The sequence below is a fragment of the Amphiura filiformis genome, chromosome 2 (genome assembly GCF_039555335.1).
Source record: "Amphiura filiformis chromosome 2, Afil_fr2py, whole genome shotgun sequence".
Lineage (NCBI taxonomy): Eukaryota > Metazoa > Echinodermata > Ophiuroidea > Amphilepidida > Amphiuridae > Amphiura > Amphiura filiformis.
The window spans coordinates 12532737-12546939 of record NC_092629.1 but is presented as its reverse complement, the minus strand read 5'-3'; the positions used below and the strand labels follow the sequence as shown (position 1 = coordinate 12546939).

At 39.2% G+C, this 14203-nt stretch overlaps 2 protein-coding genes across 2 annotated transcripts; both read left to right on the top strand.

Annotated features, from left to right (window-relative positions):
• The first annotated feature begins 2227 nt into the window (after positions 1-2227).
• On the top strand, positions 2228-6241 carry LOC140145894 (uncharacterized). Its single transcript, XM_072167611.1, has 3 exons — positions 2228-3846; positions 4936-5108; positions 5586-6241. The coding sequence occupies exons 1-3, from the start codon at positions 2531-2533 to the stop codon at positions 5831-5833; spliced, it is 1737 nt and encodes a 578-aa protein (XP_072023712.1). The 5' UTR covers positions 2228-2530; the 3' UTR covers positions 5834-6241.
• Positions 6242-8616: 2375 nt separating this feature from the next.
• LOC140145893 (uncharacterized) lies at positions 8617-13879 on the top strand. Its single transcript, XM_072167610.1, has 3 exons — positions 8617-10329; positions 11145-11317; positions 12047-13879. Exons 1-3 carry the CDS (start codon positions 9014-9016, stop codon positions 12706-12708), a joined length of 2151 nt encoding a protein of 716 aa, XP_072023711.1. The 5' UTR covers positions 8617-9013; the 3' UTR covers positions 12709-13879.
• The last annotated feature ends 324 nt before the right edge of the window (positions 13880-14203 follow it).

Genomic DNA, 14203 nt, shown 5'->3' with positions numbered 1-14203 from the left:
ATCCAATTTTATATCAATATTTGTCAAATTTGGCCTCCCTTGAAAGTTGCCTTCACATGCTCAGTTCCCCCCCCCCCCCACCCCACCCCTCCCCCTATGATGCTGGCGGCCCAATTGGCAAGTTTCATCGGGCACGATCGCCAACCTAGTCAGTCTGCAAATGGTCGGATGGTGATAATATTTGCCATTTTATAAGAATTTTGATACCTGTTTTGAGAAATAGGCATCTCTTTTGCTTTATACAAATTTCGCTGCTCTTTTGTCCACAAAAAGTTAGAATAGAAAGAAGGTTCAGATTTCACACCACCAAAAAGTATTATATGGTTGTGCGCCCTTAATTTCAGTGACGGTTGTGCGCCCTAAAAATCATTTAGGCCTAAGTTTTATTAAGACAAGCATTAAAATGAGCAGAAATGTGCATAATTTTGGCTAAATTTGGATTGGTCATGATTAGTATAATGTTAAAACCTGAATTGATCGTATGCTTTTCATCCCAGTACATTTAAAGTAGGCCCTACATATCATTAAATTTATACAATTTACTTCGAGGACTATTAAATTTCAAAAATATTAATTTTTAAACATTTGCCATAAAATGTGTACTATATCGCGAATTTCAAAAAATCTAAAGTATTTGATATCATCAGGACATTCCTCGTTTTAAGAATGCAATTCGATATGTCTAATGTGCTCTCAGGTCCCACAAATTTAACACATCTCTACTTTAATTTGGCGGAGTGAGATCTGCAGAAAAATACATGCAACGCGAGTATCATATCAGAGTCGGAGCGGCTAATTATTAGGACCTAATTATGTTTAAATTTATTTAAAAGTGGCACTTCAAGGAATTCATCTGAGAACCCTTGGCCTAGTAAATATACTATGCTTTAATTATTTTGTAATCTTTGGTTTTGTTTTTGCAAAGTGAACTATTCGAAGGTGAGATAGTCGTGTGTTTCCGGTCTGATATGAACGGAAAAAATAAGGTCGAATATTCTTATCACACAACAAAGGACATGAAAATATTAATTAAAAGAGAAACATCCTCCTCATTCGAAAATACTGCACTAGTTTTTTGGATTAAAAAACATTATCCTGTTTTGCCAAGTGAAACATAGCTCCTTTTAGTTAATTTAATCAAATTTTAATATTTGGTCAAATTTTGGAAATCAGGGCTAAAAACACCCGTGTTTAGGGCGTTTTTTGTTTGCTGTGACAATTAAGCCTAAAGACTTGTGTACAAAGACTAATTTCAAATCATAACTTTTAAATTTTGGCAATAAAAGTCAAATTTTAATATTTGGTCATTTTTTTTAAATAGGGGTTAGGGAGGTTTTGTAGGCTGTGATAATCCGCAGCCAAAAGACTTGTATACAAAGACTAATTTCAAGTTATAACTTTTAAATTTTGGAAAACCTATTTTCTAATCTTTTCCATAATCAACTAAAATCATAGCCTGTACTCAAGATTTGAATACTTATTTTTTGTGTTATGCGAACTTGCGTGTATTTGGCTTATTTTCCCTCAAATTGCAAAAATATTAAAATTTGGTTTTCATTGCTCGAGTCGGTAAAGTCAAATCAAATTATGAGATTTTCTCCAAAACTGTTATTTTTTGCAGGAATCTGTTATGCTAGTTAGATTCCTTGCATCATTTCCTTTCTGCAAATGTATACTTTTATATACTTCTCATCATAACATTTAGAGATACAATAAAAAGCAATATCTAAATTACTGACTCGAGAACGGTATACAAAATAAAGGATCAGGATTTAGCTAACACACAGTTTCATTTGGCAAAAAAAGATAATAGGCCTATCTTTTTAATTCCAAAAAAAAAAAAAAAATAGTGCTGTATTTTTTGGAACTGAGGGAGCAGGCCAAGACAAACTTGTTTGTTTGTCCACGTCACGGCTAGACTATGCAATAATTAATTTTTGATAAATTAAAATGTGTTGTCAATCATGATGAAAGCATACAGTTTAACTCGAAATTATACAGATGTTTAGGTTATTTCTTATCACAAGTAGCTGCAACCATGGACTGTAGAATTTGCTGCAACCGTCACATATTCATTTTTGATAACATGCTTGATGTTTCTGTGCAAATTGTGTGCTGCATTTAATATATTTCCAAATTAATTCCATTTTAATTCACTGCTCCTCTTTAATGCCATGAACTTTTGACCTTCGAGTCAGTTTTGCTGAGAGACGCTCTATACTTTCACTTCCGCATTCAACTGTGAATTTACCATGATCATGCAATGCAAACATATAGGCCTAGTAATAATAAGGCATGAAATCAACATGGCTTCCAGTAGCAGAACTTCTCCACCAAAATTAAAGGAAGTTTCCACCCTTCGCGTGGACAATCTACCGTAATTTCTGATATAGTTCAGAAATGTAGCGAGACCAATACTCGTATTGTCGAGCTTTTGGGGCCGCCGGGTAGCGGAAAATCGTACGTTGCTGCGAAGATTGCGAACCACCTTGTGCACGGAGTATGTAATCACAGCGGGGATTTTGGTCGTATGTGTAGTGAAACGGTTGCACACTCAGTACAACTACGTGCTTATTCATCAGTAAAAGAAATAATGCAGCAACTCTCTAATTCACTACAATTACCAAATTCATCAGATGGAAAAGTTAGTACATTTTGTCGATACGCGCTGCAACATCTTAACTGCACCAAACGAAACTACCTGTTCATATTTGAAAATGTAGAGACATTCGTATCTCATCAATACAGTGATCAGCTGGATTTGTTCTTAGATATGTGTACCGAGCTAGCGACATCTAAATCGAACAATATGTTTGTGATTTTCACGACCCAAGTCAGAATAGATTTCGTTCGGAACCTGTCAATGATCGAAAGAAGAAATATACCTCCTTTATCGTTCGAGGAATCTATCGAATTGGTGAACATTGTGGCAGGGACAGACACCAATCTATCAGAAACCTGCTATATGGAGATTTTCAAACAGACAGGAGGACTTCCTCGCAAGCTTATAGAGGTCGGTTGTAAGTTACAACAAATGACAGACCTTCCACGATCTCCACAAGATCCACTTTCTCATTTAAATTTAAGCCCATTGTCAGCAGAGCTATGGATTTTGAACGACATAAGCAAGTATCTCCGAAATGACTTGCTGACATTGTCGTACTTTCCCGGTTCATTTAGCGCCGAGGCAGCAACGGCAATCTTGGGTTCTCAAAAAGCAAGTTTTGCCAAACATGACGTCTTGTCCCCTCTTCATTCTCATTGTCTCATCTCAACAGAAGACACACCAATGCATCGATTTGCCATCCAGCCATTCCTTCGCCATTTTCTTGAAGAACTCTATCTTTTGTATCGGAATTCAGACGCGAAAACCCGGAATCGCTTCTGCGTCTTCTTTGCACATCTCTTGAAACAGATGACGCATATGGAAGTCTATGAGCGCCATGGTGAACGCTTTTCATTGTTCACAATGGAGGTAGACAATATTCAGAAGCTTCTGTTAGAAGCTGTCCATTGTCTTGACGAGAACTATGATCTGTTCTTTGACGTTGCTTACAATGCAGAGTACTACATCACAAATCTTCTTCCGAAGAAAGAATCGGTTGATTTTTATGAGTCGATGTGCAACGCAGCTCGGAGACGATCTAAGCGTCATTATGGTATTATGTTGTCGTCGTTTGGACAAGTGTTAGCGTTTGCGCAGAATCGCAGGGCTGAAGCGTACCAGCAGTACATGAAGGCGTTGGATTGTTTGAGGCCTTCTGGAGAAAGCACAGATCTGGCATGGTTGTACAGCCATATTGGATATGTATGGCATGAGTCGGGGAAGTTCAAGAAAGCAGAAAGGTATGTGGACATGATGGCTGTTGGAGTAGACTTGTCAGATGTTGTCCCTAATGTGTGATCAAGTGGTCAGACTGGAGAGAAAGAGGGAACTCTTATGAGGCTATTGAACCATCCGGTTCATATGGGGACTGAGTGAAAGAGGAGAGTAGAGAGCTAGATAAAAGATGAAGGGAAGCTTGAAGGGAGGAGTATAACGAAGGAGAAGAGAGAGAGAGAGAGGTGGAAGGTGGAAGAGGATATGAGATGGAAGTGAAATGGAAGTGAGGAGGGGGGAGTCATGGGAGAAAGGAGTGGGGGAAGAAAGGGGCGAAGAAAAGAGAAATGAAGAAGAGAGAAGGGAAGGAAGTAGAGAGAAGAAAAGAGGAAGAAGGGAGAGGAAGAAAGAGGAGAAATGAGAGGAAAGAAGAGGAGAGGAAGGAAGGTTCAAGGGAAAGGAACTTGAGAGGAAGGAAGGGAGAAGAACAGTAGAAGACAGAAAGGGGAAGTGATAAGACAGGAAGCAAAAAAGCAGAATAGGAAGGAAGTAGGAAGAATAAAAGAGGACCGAAGTATGTGATGAAGGGAGTAGTAGAAAGAGGAAGGAAGAAGACAGAAGAGGAGAAGAATAATGGAATGTAGAAAAGGCAAAGGGAGAAAAAGACATACAGGATCGAAGATAAACCAAAGTGAATGATAATATTAATTACATTAGCGATTTATCTATTATTCTGAATGAAGTAATTTTCGTTGGGTATCTTATTATCTGTAACTTTGGGTTTGACAGTATGTAAGGGGGGTGGGGCTATTTTTATGTTGACATTGTGCGGCGTACCGGTATTTTATTGCTGTAGTTGTATTGAAACTGAATTTAGGCCAGGGTATTCGGTATACCGGTTATCTAGTCTTCTGAGTACCTCCTCATTGTGTGTCCCGGGGTTTGTGTTTGTTGTTGTATTTAATATTGAATGAAATAAAAGATGAATGTATGAATGAATGAACGAAGAGATGAAGGGAGGTAAGAGAGGAAGAAGAGAGTAGAAGAGAGATGAGAGTACATTTATACATTGAACGTAAGACTAAAACTGAATTCACGACACTTTTGTCTTTCAGGTACTTCACCATATCTCTACGAATGTTGAGACGCCAGAATAAGATGCTGAGTCGTCATGAGAGTCAACACAGTGGGCTATCTTTACCGATAGGATTGCGGCAGGATCGGATCATATTGAATAGGTCTATATCATCTGTGTTATCATCATTGGGATTGCTATACAATCACATAGGTACGATTAGATTGATTGATTGAGTGAGTGAGTGAGTGATTGGGTGCGTGGGGAGTCAGTGAGAGAGTGAGTGAGTGGATGTGTGATTGAGTGAGTGTTTGAATGAATGAGTGAGTGAGTGAGTGAGTGAGTGAGTGAGTGAGTGAGTGAGTGAGTGGGGTGTGTGAGTGAGTGAGTGAGTGAGTGAGTGAGTGAGTGAGTGAGTGAGTGAGTGAGGTGCATGAGTGAGTGAGGAGGTGTGTGGGGTGGTTGGGTGGGTAGATGGGTGGATGGAAGGGTGCATGATGGATTGGGGGATTTAGATACTCCACAGTAATTTTATTTCAAGAAATTGAAATTGGGGTGAAATGTACATGAGTCACAGAGTGATAGAATGATTCAATTATTGATTGACCTATTGATTGATTGATCGATCGATTGATCAAGTGAGTTAGTACGGATGTAATATCATTTCTTTTCACCAATTTAACCATTCAGATAACTACCAAAAGTCCATCGAGTGTCACGAGGAAGCGATGGAAGTACGGAAACAGCTGTTTGGTCTGCACCCTTCCATAGGAGCTGGCTACAACAACCTGTGTTTAGTTTATGACAGAGCAGGCCAGCGTGGAAAAGCTCTAGAGTATGCCAAGAAAGGATTGCAGATCAAGAGAATATTCGTTAAACAGCCATCCAACACTGTGTTAGTTTCACTACTAAACGTTGCCTTGTTCACACACCATTGAAGATGACTCAGATAAATCTCTGGGGTATCTTGACGAAGCTTACCAGATCAGGGAATCACTGGGACTTCAACATTCCCTGACAGGCGTCATCGAGGATTATAGAGGCGACATGTTGTCACATTCTAAACGTTGGCAAGAAGCTGCACACAGTTTCTCCGAAGCAGTGCATTGGTATCGCGTCACTGAGGTGAGTTCGCGGACTATCGCAGAAGCGCTACATAAGTGGGGCGTTGCATTGAAGCATCTGGAACGCTTTGATGAAGCTCATCAGCGACTCACGGAAAGCTATCAGATTTCGAGTGATTTGATGGCAGAAGGTCATAGCAAGCAGAAGGATGGTAAGAATCTTGACAATACTGTCAGAGAACTAGATGACTTGAAAAGGATTCGCATTGAGGAGAGTAGGCGGTAGTCAGATAAAGCGCTAGTGGTGACTACTCCAGTGACGTGACTACTCCTTATAATCGGCACAATGGGGACTGGAAGGGGTACTGAGTACCCCACTTCCGCATATGCCATAAACTGCGCCCGCAATTAGCAGAATTTCTGCCCCTGTACACCAATGCTCCCTCAATTCCCCCAGGAAAAGAAACATTCTAGTTCTACCATCAAAAGGAAATCTCAACAAATTTAGAGAACGACAAAAGTTAGTGACTATTTGTAGGAAATCAACCCAACATGGCCATGATGACTTTCATTATGGACCACAATGAATGGCCTCATCTCAATGGCATAATCCAATAACCTCAATTAAACAATCATAGTGCAAAAATTGACCTCAAGTTGCAGAGTATGAGTTTCTGTACCCAAATTTTCAAAGGCCATTTAATGAACGTACAAATGTATTTGGGTTAAAGAACTGTGCACTAATAGATGAGAATGTTTTGGATCCTAGTGTTTGGGGAAATCTTTAGAAGTAAATACATATGTTGTGCATATGACCACTGATGTTACAATCTTGTTACTGACTTCCTTTACACACAGAATCAGGAAACGATACACACAATTAATAAAACTGCAACCAAATCAATGTTATTTACTTGACAATGGTATATTATGTAGGTGTGCATGTATTTAGGTGTCATGATGCGTTTTAATTGGGATTTATTCAGATCTTTATTTGGAATGGATTGGTCATAATGCTTCAAAATGAAGCAAGCAATATCTAACAAAAGCCTAATTTGATTTAGAGCAACATCGATTGTATTTGAGCAACACAGATTGAACCAAATACAAGATCCCCATAATCCAAATTAAACTGGATCTATACGCATCATGTAGATAACCCACATAAATTACAATCTATTCATGCTATTGGGCTATCTTCCAGGGTCTATGATTCCAGTTGAAATATATACACCCACCATGGAATACACAACCTTAATCTTCCACACTGGGAGTGTGAATTTCAAATGGGGTTACCTGAATGGATGATTCCATTTGAAATCTACGCTCCTTCTGTGGGAGATTAAGGCCATGTCTTCCATAGGGGATATGGCTTTCACCTGGAATAGCCCTTTTGTAACTGATGTGCAATTTGAGGATCTAATCTTTGTATATTTTATTACCCCGTATGTTTTTAACCACAGAACTACGTGTAACTTTAAGTCATACCTAAGTATGGAATACAGTGAATCAGTAATTGAATTAATCACAGGACTAAGTTTAAACCATATACAAGTATTGAATACAGTGAATCGGTAACTTAGTTAATCTCAGGACTAAATAAGTCATACCTAAGTATGGAATACAGTGAATCAGTAACTTAGTCTTGTTTTCAAGGCATCTCTGCATTCAAGTGGTTGATCCCAGTGGCGTAGCCAGGATTTTGGAACCGAGGGGGCACAACTTGTAAATGTACCAACGGAAATATTTTTTGCCGACGGAAGTTGTGAATGGTTGCCCCAATTTTTTTTTCAAAAAAGTGAAGAGCAAAAAAAAAAAAAAAAAAAGATATCAGGCGCTAGCAACCGAAAAACAACTAATTTTATGTATAATTCAATTGTTAAACATTTTTTATACAATTTTCCATTCTTTCTTTCATCACCGTGTATACGCAAAGTAAAATATTAGTCCATTGATCACCCACATTATTTTTCACCAACACCTTCCGTCTATGGCCGGCCTATCATGAACCGACGGCCATCATGAGCGGGGGGGCACCACTGGTTACGCCACTGGTTGATCCCATATTTATATCGCAAGCACCCAGCAATCATTTTTCAAATGGGCATAAAAGTCGCCAGAAAGCAGTTTTGGGTTGATAAGAAGTTGTAAAAATAATGTTTTAATAACATTACCAAAACATTTTACATTTGAAAGTGGCCTATTCCACTGGCCTATTAAATTAACTACAAAATTTATATTGTTATTAAGTCTCTGGTTTTGTTTTTCTATTCGAAGGTGAGAGATTACTATAAATAATACTCCCAGCAAACACACAACTTTTTACAGAAAATCTAATGTCGGGTTAGATAAAGGGTATAGAAACGTTTTAATAACATAAAAAAAACATTTTGAAAACGTGATTAAAAAAATTCGAACAAAATGTTTTTTTACTGTTGACAAAATATTTAGCAAAAATATTTGCCCAAAATATTATTTTTACAATAACGTTTTGAAAACGTATTCATGATCTTTATGTAACCCAACATTTAATTATTATTAAAACGCTTTAAATATACGTTTTAAGAACATTTTTGCGTTTGTTTATTTATTTATTTATTTATTTATTATTTATTTATTTATTTATTTATTTATTTATTAATATATGCATTTACTTATTACACTGGACTTTGATCTGGATTTGATACGGTATTTGTTTTCTTTATGTCAATTGCCCTACCAGTGAACATTATACAATCTGAACTTCAATACATGTTAATTGGTTAAGGAAGTTATCAAGCAATGCAAACAATTATTTGAGCCATGAAATCAACACAACATGGCTTCCACAGGTTCCACTAGTAGCAAAACTTCTCCACCAAAATCAAAAGGATGTTTCCACCCTTCGCGTGGACAATCTACCGTAATTTCTGATATAGTTCAGAAATTTATCAAGACCAATATTCGTATTGTCCAGCTTTCGGGGCCGCCGGGTAGCGGAAAATCGTACGTTGCTGCGAAGATTGCGAACACCTTGTGCACGGAGTATGTAATCACAGCGGGAACTTTGGTCGTATGTGTAGTGAAACGGTTGCACACTCAGTACAACTACGTGCTTATTCATCGGTAAAAGAAATAATGCAGCAACTCTCTACTTCACTACAATTACCAAATTCATCAGATGGAAAAGTTAGTACATTTTGTCGATACGCGCAGCAACATCTTAACTGCACCAAAAAAAACTACCTGTTCATATTTGAAAATGTAGAGACATTCGTATCTCATCAATACAGTGATCAGCTGGATTTGTTCTTGGATATGTGTACCGAGCTAGTTACAACTAAATCAAACAATATGTTTGTGATTTTCACGACCCAAGTCAGAATAGATTTCGCTCGGAACCTGTCAATGATCGAAAGAAGAAATATACCTCCTTTATCGTTCGAGGAATCTATCGAATTGGTGAACATTGTTGCAGGGACAAACACCAATCTATCAGAAACCTGCTATATGGAGATTTTCAAACAGACAGGAGGACTTCCTCGCAAGCTGATAGAGGTCGGTTGTAAGTTACAACAAATGACAGACCTTCCACGATCTCCACAAGATCCACTTTCTCATTTAAATTTAAGCCCATTGTCAGCAGAGCTAAGGATTTTGAACGACTTAAGCAAGTATCTCCGAAATGACTTGCTGACATTATCATACTTTCCAGGTTCATTTAGCGCCGAGGCAGCAACGGCAATCTTGGGTTCTCAAAAAGCAAGTTTTGCCAAACATGACGTCTTGTCTCCTCTCCATTCTCATTGTCTCATCTCAACAGAAGAAACCCCAATGCATCGATTTGCCATCCAGCCATTCCTTCGTCATTTTCTTGAAGAACTATATCTTTTGTATCGGAATTCAGACGCGAAAGTCCGAAATCGCTTCTGCGTCTTCTTTGCACACCTCTTAAAACAGATGACGCATATGGAAGTCTATGAGCGCCATGGTGAACGGTTTTCATTGTTCACTATGGAAGTAGACAACATTCAGAAGCTTGTTTTAGAAGCTGTCCATTGTCTTGACGAGAACTATGATCTGTTCTTTGATGTTGCTTACAATGCGGAGTACTACATCACAAATCTCCTTCCGAAGAAAGAATCGGTTGATTTTTATGAGTCGATGTGCAACGCAGCTCAGAGACGCTCTAAGCGTCATTATGGTATTATGCTGTCGTCGTTTGGACAAGTGTTAGCGTTTGCGCAGAATCGCCTGGCTGAGGCGTACCAGCAGTACATGAAGGCGTTGGATTGTTTGAGGCCTTCTAGTGAAAGCCCAGATCTGGCATGGTTGTACTGTCATATTGGAATTGTATGGTATGAATCGGGGAAGTTCAAGAAAGCAGAACGGTAGGTGAACATGGTGGATGTTGGAGTGCATGCTTTCTCAAATGTGTGATGAGGTTTTCAGACCGGAGAGAAAAAGAGAACTCTTAAGGCTCTAGGAACATTTGATTCATGTGATGGACTGTGAGAAAGAGGAGAGTAGAGAGCTAGAGAAAAGGTGAAGGCAAGCCTGAAGAGAGGAGTAGAGCGAAGGAGATAAGAGAGGTGGAGAGGAGAGGAGATGGAGGTGAAATGTAGTGTGGAGAGGGGGGGGGGGAGAGGAAGATGGAAGATAAGAGAGAAAGGAGAGAAGAGAGAGGCATGGAAAAGAATAAGAGAGGAAGGGGGAGTGGAGAAGAGAAGAACGAACAATGGAGAAGAGAAGGAAGTAGTGAGGAGAAGAGAAGAAGAAAGGTGAGGAATCAATAAGTGCATGCGAATAAGAGAGGAAAGAAGAGGGGATGAAGGAGGAAAGAGAGGGAGGATGAAGGGAAGGAAGAATGAAGGGAAAAGAACTGGAAGGCAGAAATGGGGATGAGAGAAGACGGTGGAAAAGTGAGAAGAGTAGGAAAGTAGAAGGAATGAAGAAGACGGGGGAAGGAAGTAGAAGAGGCAAGGGAAAAGAGAGAGGTTGGGAGCAGGCAAGAAAAAGAGAATAATAGAGAAGAAAAGTGGAATGGTGAAAAAGGAGACGAAGACAGGCAGGATCCAAGAGAGGAAATGAGAAAAGAGTGGAAGGGGTGAGAGAAGAATGGAGATTAATTTAATAGATTAATGGAGAGTAATTTATATATTGAACGAAAGACTAAAACTGAATTCACGACACTTTTGTGTTTCAGGTACTTCACCATATCTCTACGAATGTTGAGGCGTCAGGATAAGATGCTGAGTCGTCAGGAGAATCAATACAGTGGGCTATCTTTACCGATAGGATTGCGGCAGGCTAGGATCTTATTGAATAGGATTCGACCAGCTGTGTTATCAGCACTGGGAATGCTATACAATGACATAGGTATAAATTGATTGATGGATGGATGGATTGATTGATTGAGTGAGTGATTGATTGAGTGAGTGACTGACTGAGTGGGGGATGATTGATTGACTGGCTTGGTGATTATTTATTGATCGGTCGATTGATTGATTGAACAAGTGTGGAATTGTGCATGATGGATGAATGTCATTAAAATGTGACCGTACAGCACGAATGAGCCGTAAATGTCCTCAATTGTATTCTGAGTTACAGTGTAAAATGGGCATGAAGGTCATATTCATAGGTATTTCAATTTGGTGCTACGTGTATCTCATTAAATGAGGTACACGTAGCACCAAATTGAGGTACCTATGAATACGACCTTCATGCCCATTTTACACTGTAACTCAGAATACAATTGAGGACATTTACGGCTCATTCGTGCTGTACGGTCACAAATAGAGGAGATAAAGTGAGAAAGATAGAATGATTGATTTACTGACTGACGGATTTATTGATTGATCGATCGATCGATTGATCAACTGATTGCTTGGGTGGATGGATGGTTGGATGGAAGGGTACATGATGGATTTGGTAATTTAGAGACTCCTTAGTAATTTTAAGTTAAGAAACTGATATTGGGGTGAAATGTGCATGAGTCAGAGAGTGGTGGAGTGATTGAGTTATTGATTGACCGATTGATGATTGATTGATCGAGTGAGTGAGTGAGTACATATGTTATCATTCCATTTCACCATTTTAATCATTCAGATAACTACCAGAAGTCCATCGAGTGTCATGAGGAAGCGATGGAAGTACGGAAACAGCTGTTTGGTCTGCACCCTACCATAGGAGCTGGATACAACAACCTGTGCTTAGTCTATGACAGAGCAGGCCAGCGTGGAAAAGCTCTTGAGTACGCCAAGAAAGGATTGCAGATCAAGAGAATATTCGTCAAACAGCCATCCAACACTGTGTTAGTTTCACTACTAAATGTTGCCTTGTTCACACACACCATTGATGGGGACTCAGATAAATCTCTGGGATATCTTGACGAAGCTTACCAGATCAGGGAATCTCTGGGCCTTCAACATTCCTTGACAGGCGTCATCGAGGATTATAGAGGTGACATGCTGTCGCATTCTGAACGTTGGCAAGAAGCTGTGAACAGTTTCTCCCAAGCAGTGCATTGGTATCGCGTCACAGAGGTGAGTTCACGGATTGTTGCAGAAGCGCTACATAAGTGGGGCGTTGCATTGAAGCATCTGGAACGCTTCGATGAAGCTCATCAGAGATTCACGGAAAGCTATCAGATTTCGAGTGATTTGATGGCAGAAGGTCATAGCAAACAGAAGGATGGTAAGAATCTTGACAATACTGTCAGAGAACTAGACGATTTGAAAAGGATTCGCATTGAAGAGAGTAGGAGGTAGCCTATGACCGGTAAAGCGTTTGTTGCGACTACTCCTTATAATCTGCACAATTGGGGACTGGAGGCAGTACTCTACTTTTGAAAGGGTGTGTAGATTAATTTCTTTAAACTAGGTCTTAGGGGTCGGTCATCCACCTCTGGGCAGTATTTTTTGTGGGCCTGAGAGCACATCAGACACACCAAATTGCATTCTGAATACAAATGGTTAGGTTACTCGTCTTTGGTTCATCAGGTCCCGGGTTCAATCCCATTAGTGGGACTTTCAAATGGAAATTTTGACTAGCACTATTATCAGGCTCTGTTGCTCAAAAAGGTTGTGTCAGCATGCTCGGTCCAGCCCTTCGGGCAAACCTCGCGGTATGTGCTTCGTGCTCACTAAGTGCTGGCATGAAACTTGCAGATTGGTCGTGTCAAGGTCAAGATCATTCAAAGGAGAGTAGCATCTGATGAAATCGAACTATCCACCTGTAACAAAATGTTGGGCTTAGAAAGTTTTCTATCACATGAGTAGAATAATTAAAGGGAGGCAGTGGTGGCGCCACAGGTCTGTCCCCACAAATTTAGGTTCCCCAGCTATTAAATTGTACTAGTTTAAGCAAAATTTGGGGATTTTCCCCTGAAAAAAACATACACCCTGAATAACCCAAGGAAAAAAACATGCTGGTACTACCACCAAATAGGAAATAGGAAATGTAAGGTCTCTAAAACTTTTTTTAGAGAATGCCAAAGCAGGCATGAAACTGGTCTTGAAAAAAAAACCCACCATATTTATAGGCTGAAAAACACTGAAAACAATACGAAAAAACACTGAAATCAGCTAAAATGCTGACAATTTTCATGCATGCAAAAGTTAAGGAGTCTTTGCTATTAAACTGATTCACTAAATTTGTGCATTACTTTGGGAAATCCATAGAAGTAATGCACCAAAGTGTCAGTAATGCATATGGCCAATGGTTTTGTTGTGAGACTGACTTCCTTTACACACAAAAACAGGAAAATATACACAATTGATAAGATTGCAGCCAAATTTATTAACTGATAGCATTTCAATTGACAATGGTATAATAAGGTGTACATGTGTCATGGTGTGCTGTCTACATGATGCGTTTTAATTCAGATTGATTCAGATCTTTATTTGGAATGGATTGTTCATAATGCTTCAAAACAAGCAATACCAAACAATAGCCTAACGTTTCATGTTGCAAATCTATACAACATGCATTCAGACTGAACTAGCACAGATCTATCCAAATTGAAGAGGATCAACTCTACAGGCCAATTCAGTTTGATCTGAGCAACCTTGATTAAATTTGAGCAACACAGATTGAGCCAAATACTAGATCCAAATCTAACTGGATCTATATGCACCATGTAGATAACCCACATATTACAATAAATGTGCAACTAGGTTTATTTTATTTATTGCACACTATGCTAACTGAAATGTTGTCTGCTCAGTGCCTGAAGTGGGTAAGTGATATAGCTGCCATGTGTAG

Excerpts from the sequence above, each read along its gene's own strand:
- LOC140145894 (XM_072167611.1), top strand. The coding sequence starts at position 2,531 with ATGTGTAGTGAAACGGTTGCACACTCAGTACAACTACGTGCTTATTCA. Across the intron at positions 3,847-4,935 it reads AAGTTCAAGAAAGCAGAAAG|GTACTTCACCATATCTCTAC; the intron begins GTATGTGGACAT and ends TTTGTCTTTCAG. Across the intron at positions 5,109-5,585 it reads ATTGCTATACAATCACATAG|ATAACTACCAAAAGTCCATC; the intron begins GTACGATTAGAT and ends TTAACCATTCAG.
- LOC140145893 (XM_072167610.1), top strand. The coding sequence starts at position 9,014 with ATGTGTAGTGAAACGGTTGCACACTCAGTACAACTACGTGCTTATTCA. Across the intron at positions 10,330-11,144 it reads AAGTTCAAGAAAGCAGAACG|GTACTTCACCATATCTCTAC; the intron begins GTAGGTGAACAT and ends TTTGTGTTTCAG. Across the intron at positions 11,318-12,046 it reads AATGCTATACAATGACATAG|ATAACTACCAGAAGTCCATC; the intron begins GTATAAATTGAT and ends TTAATCATTCAG.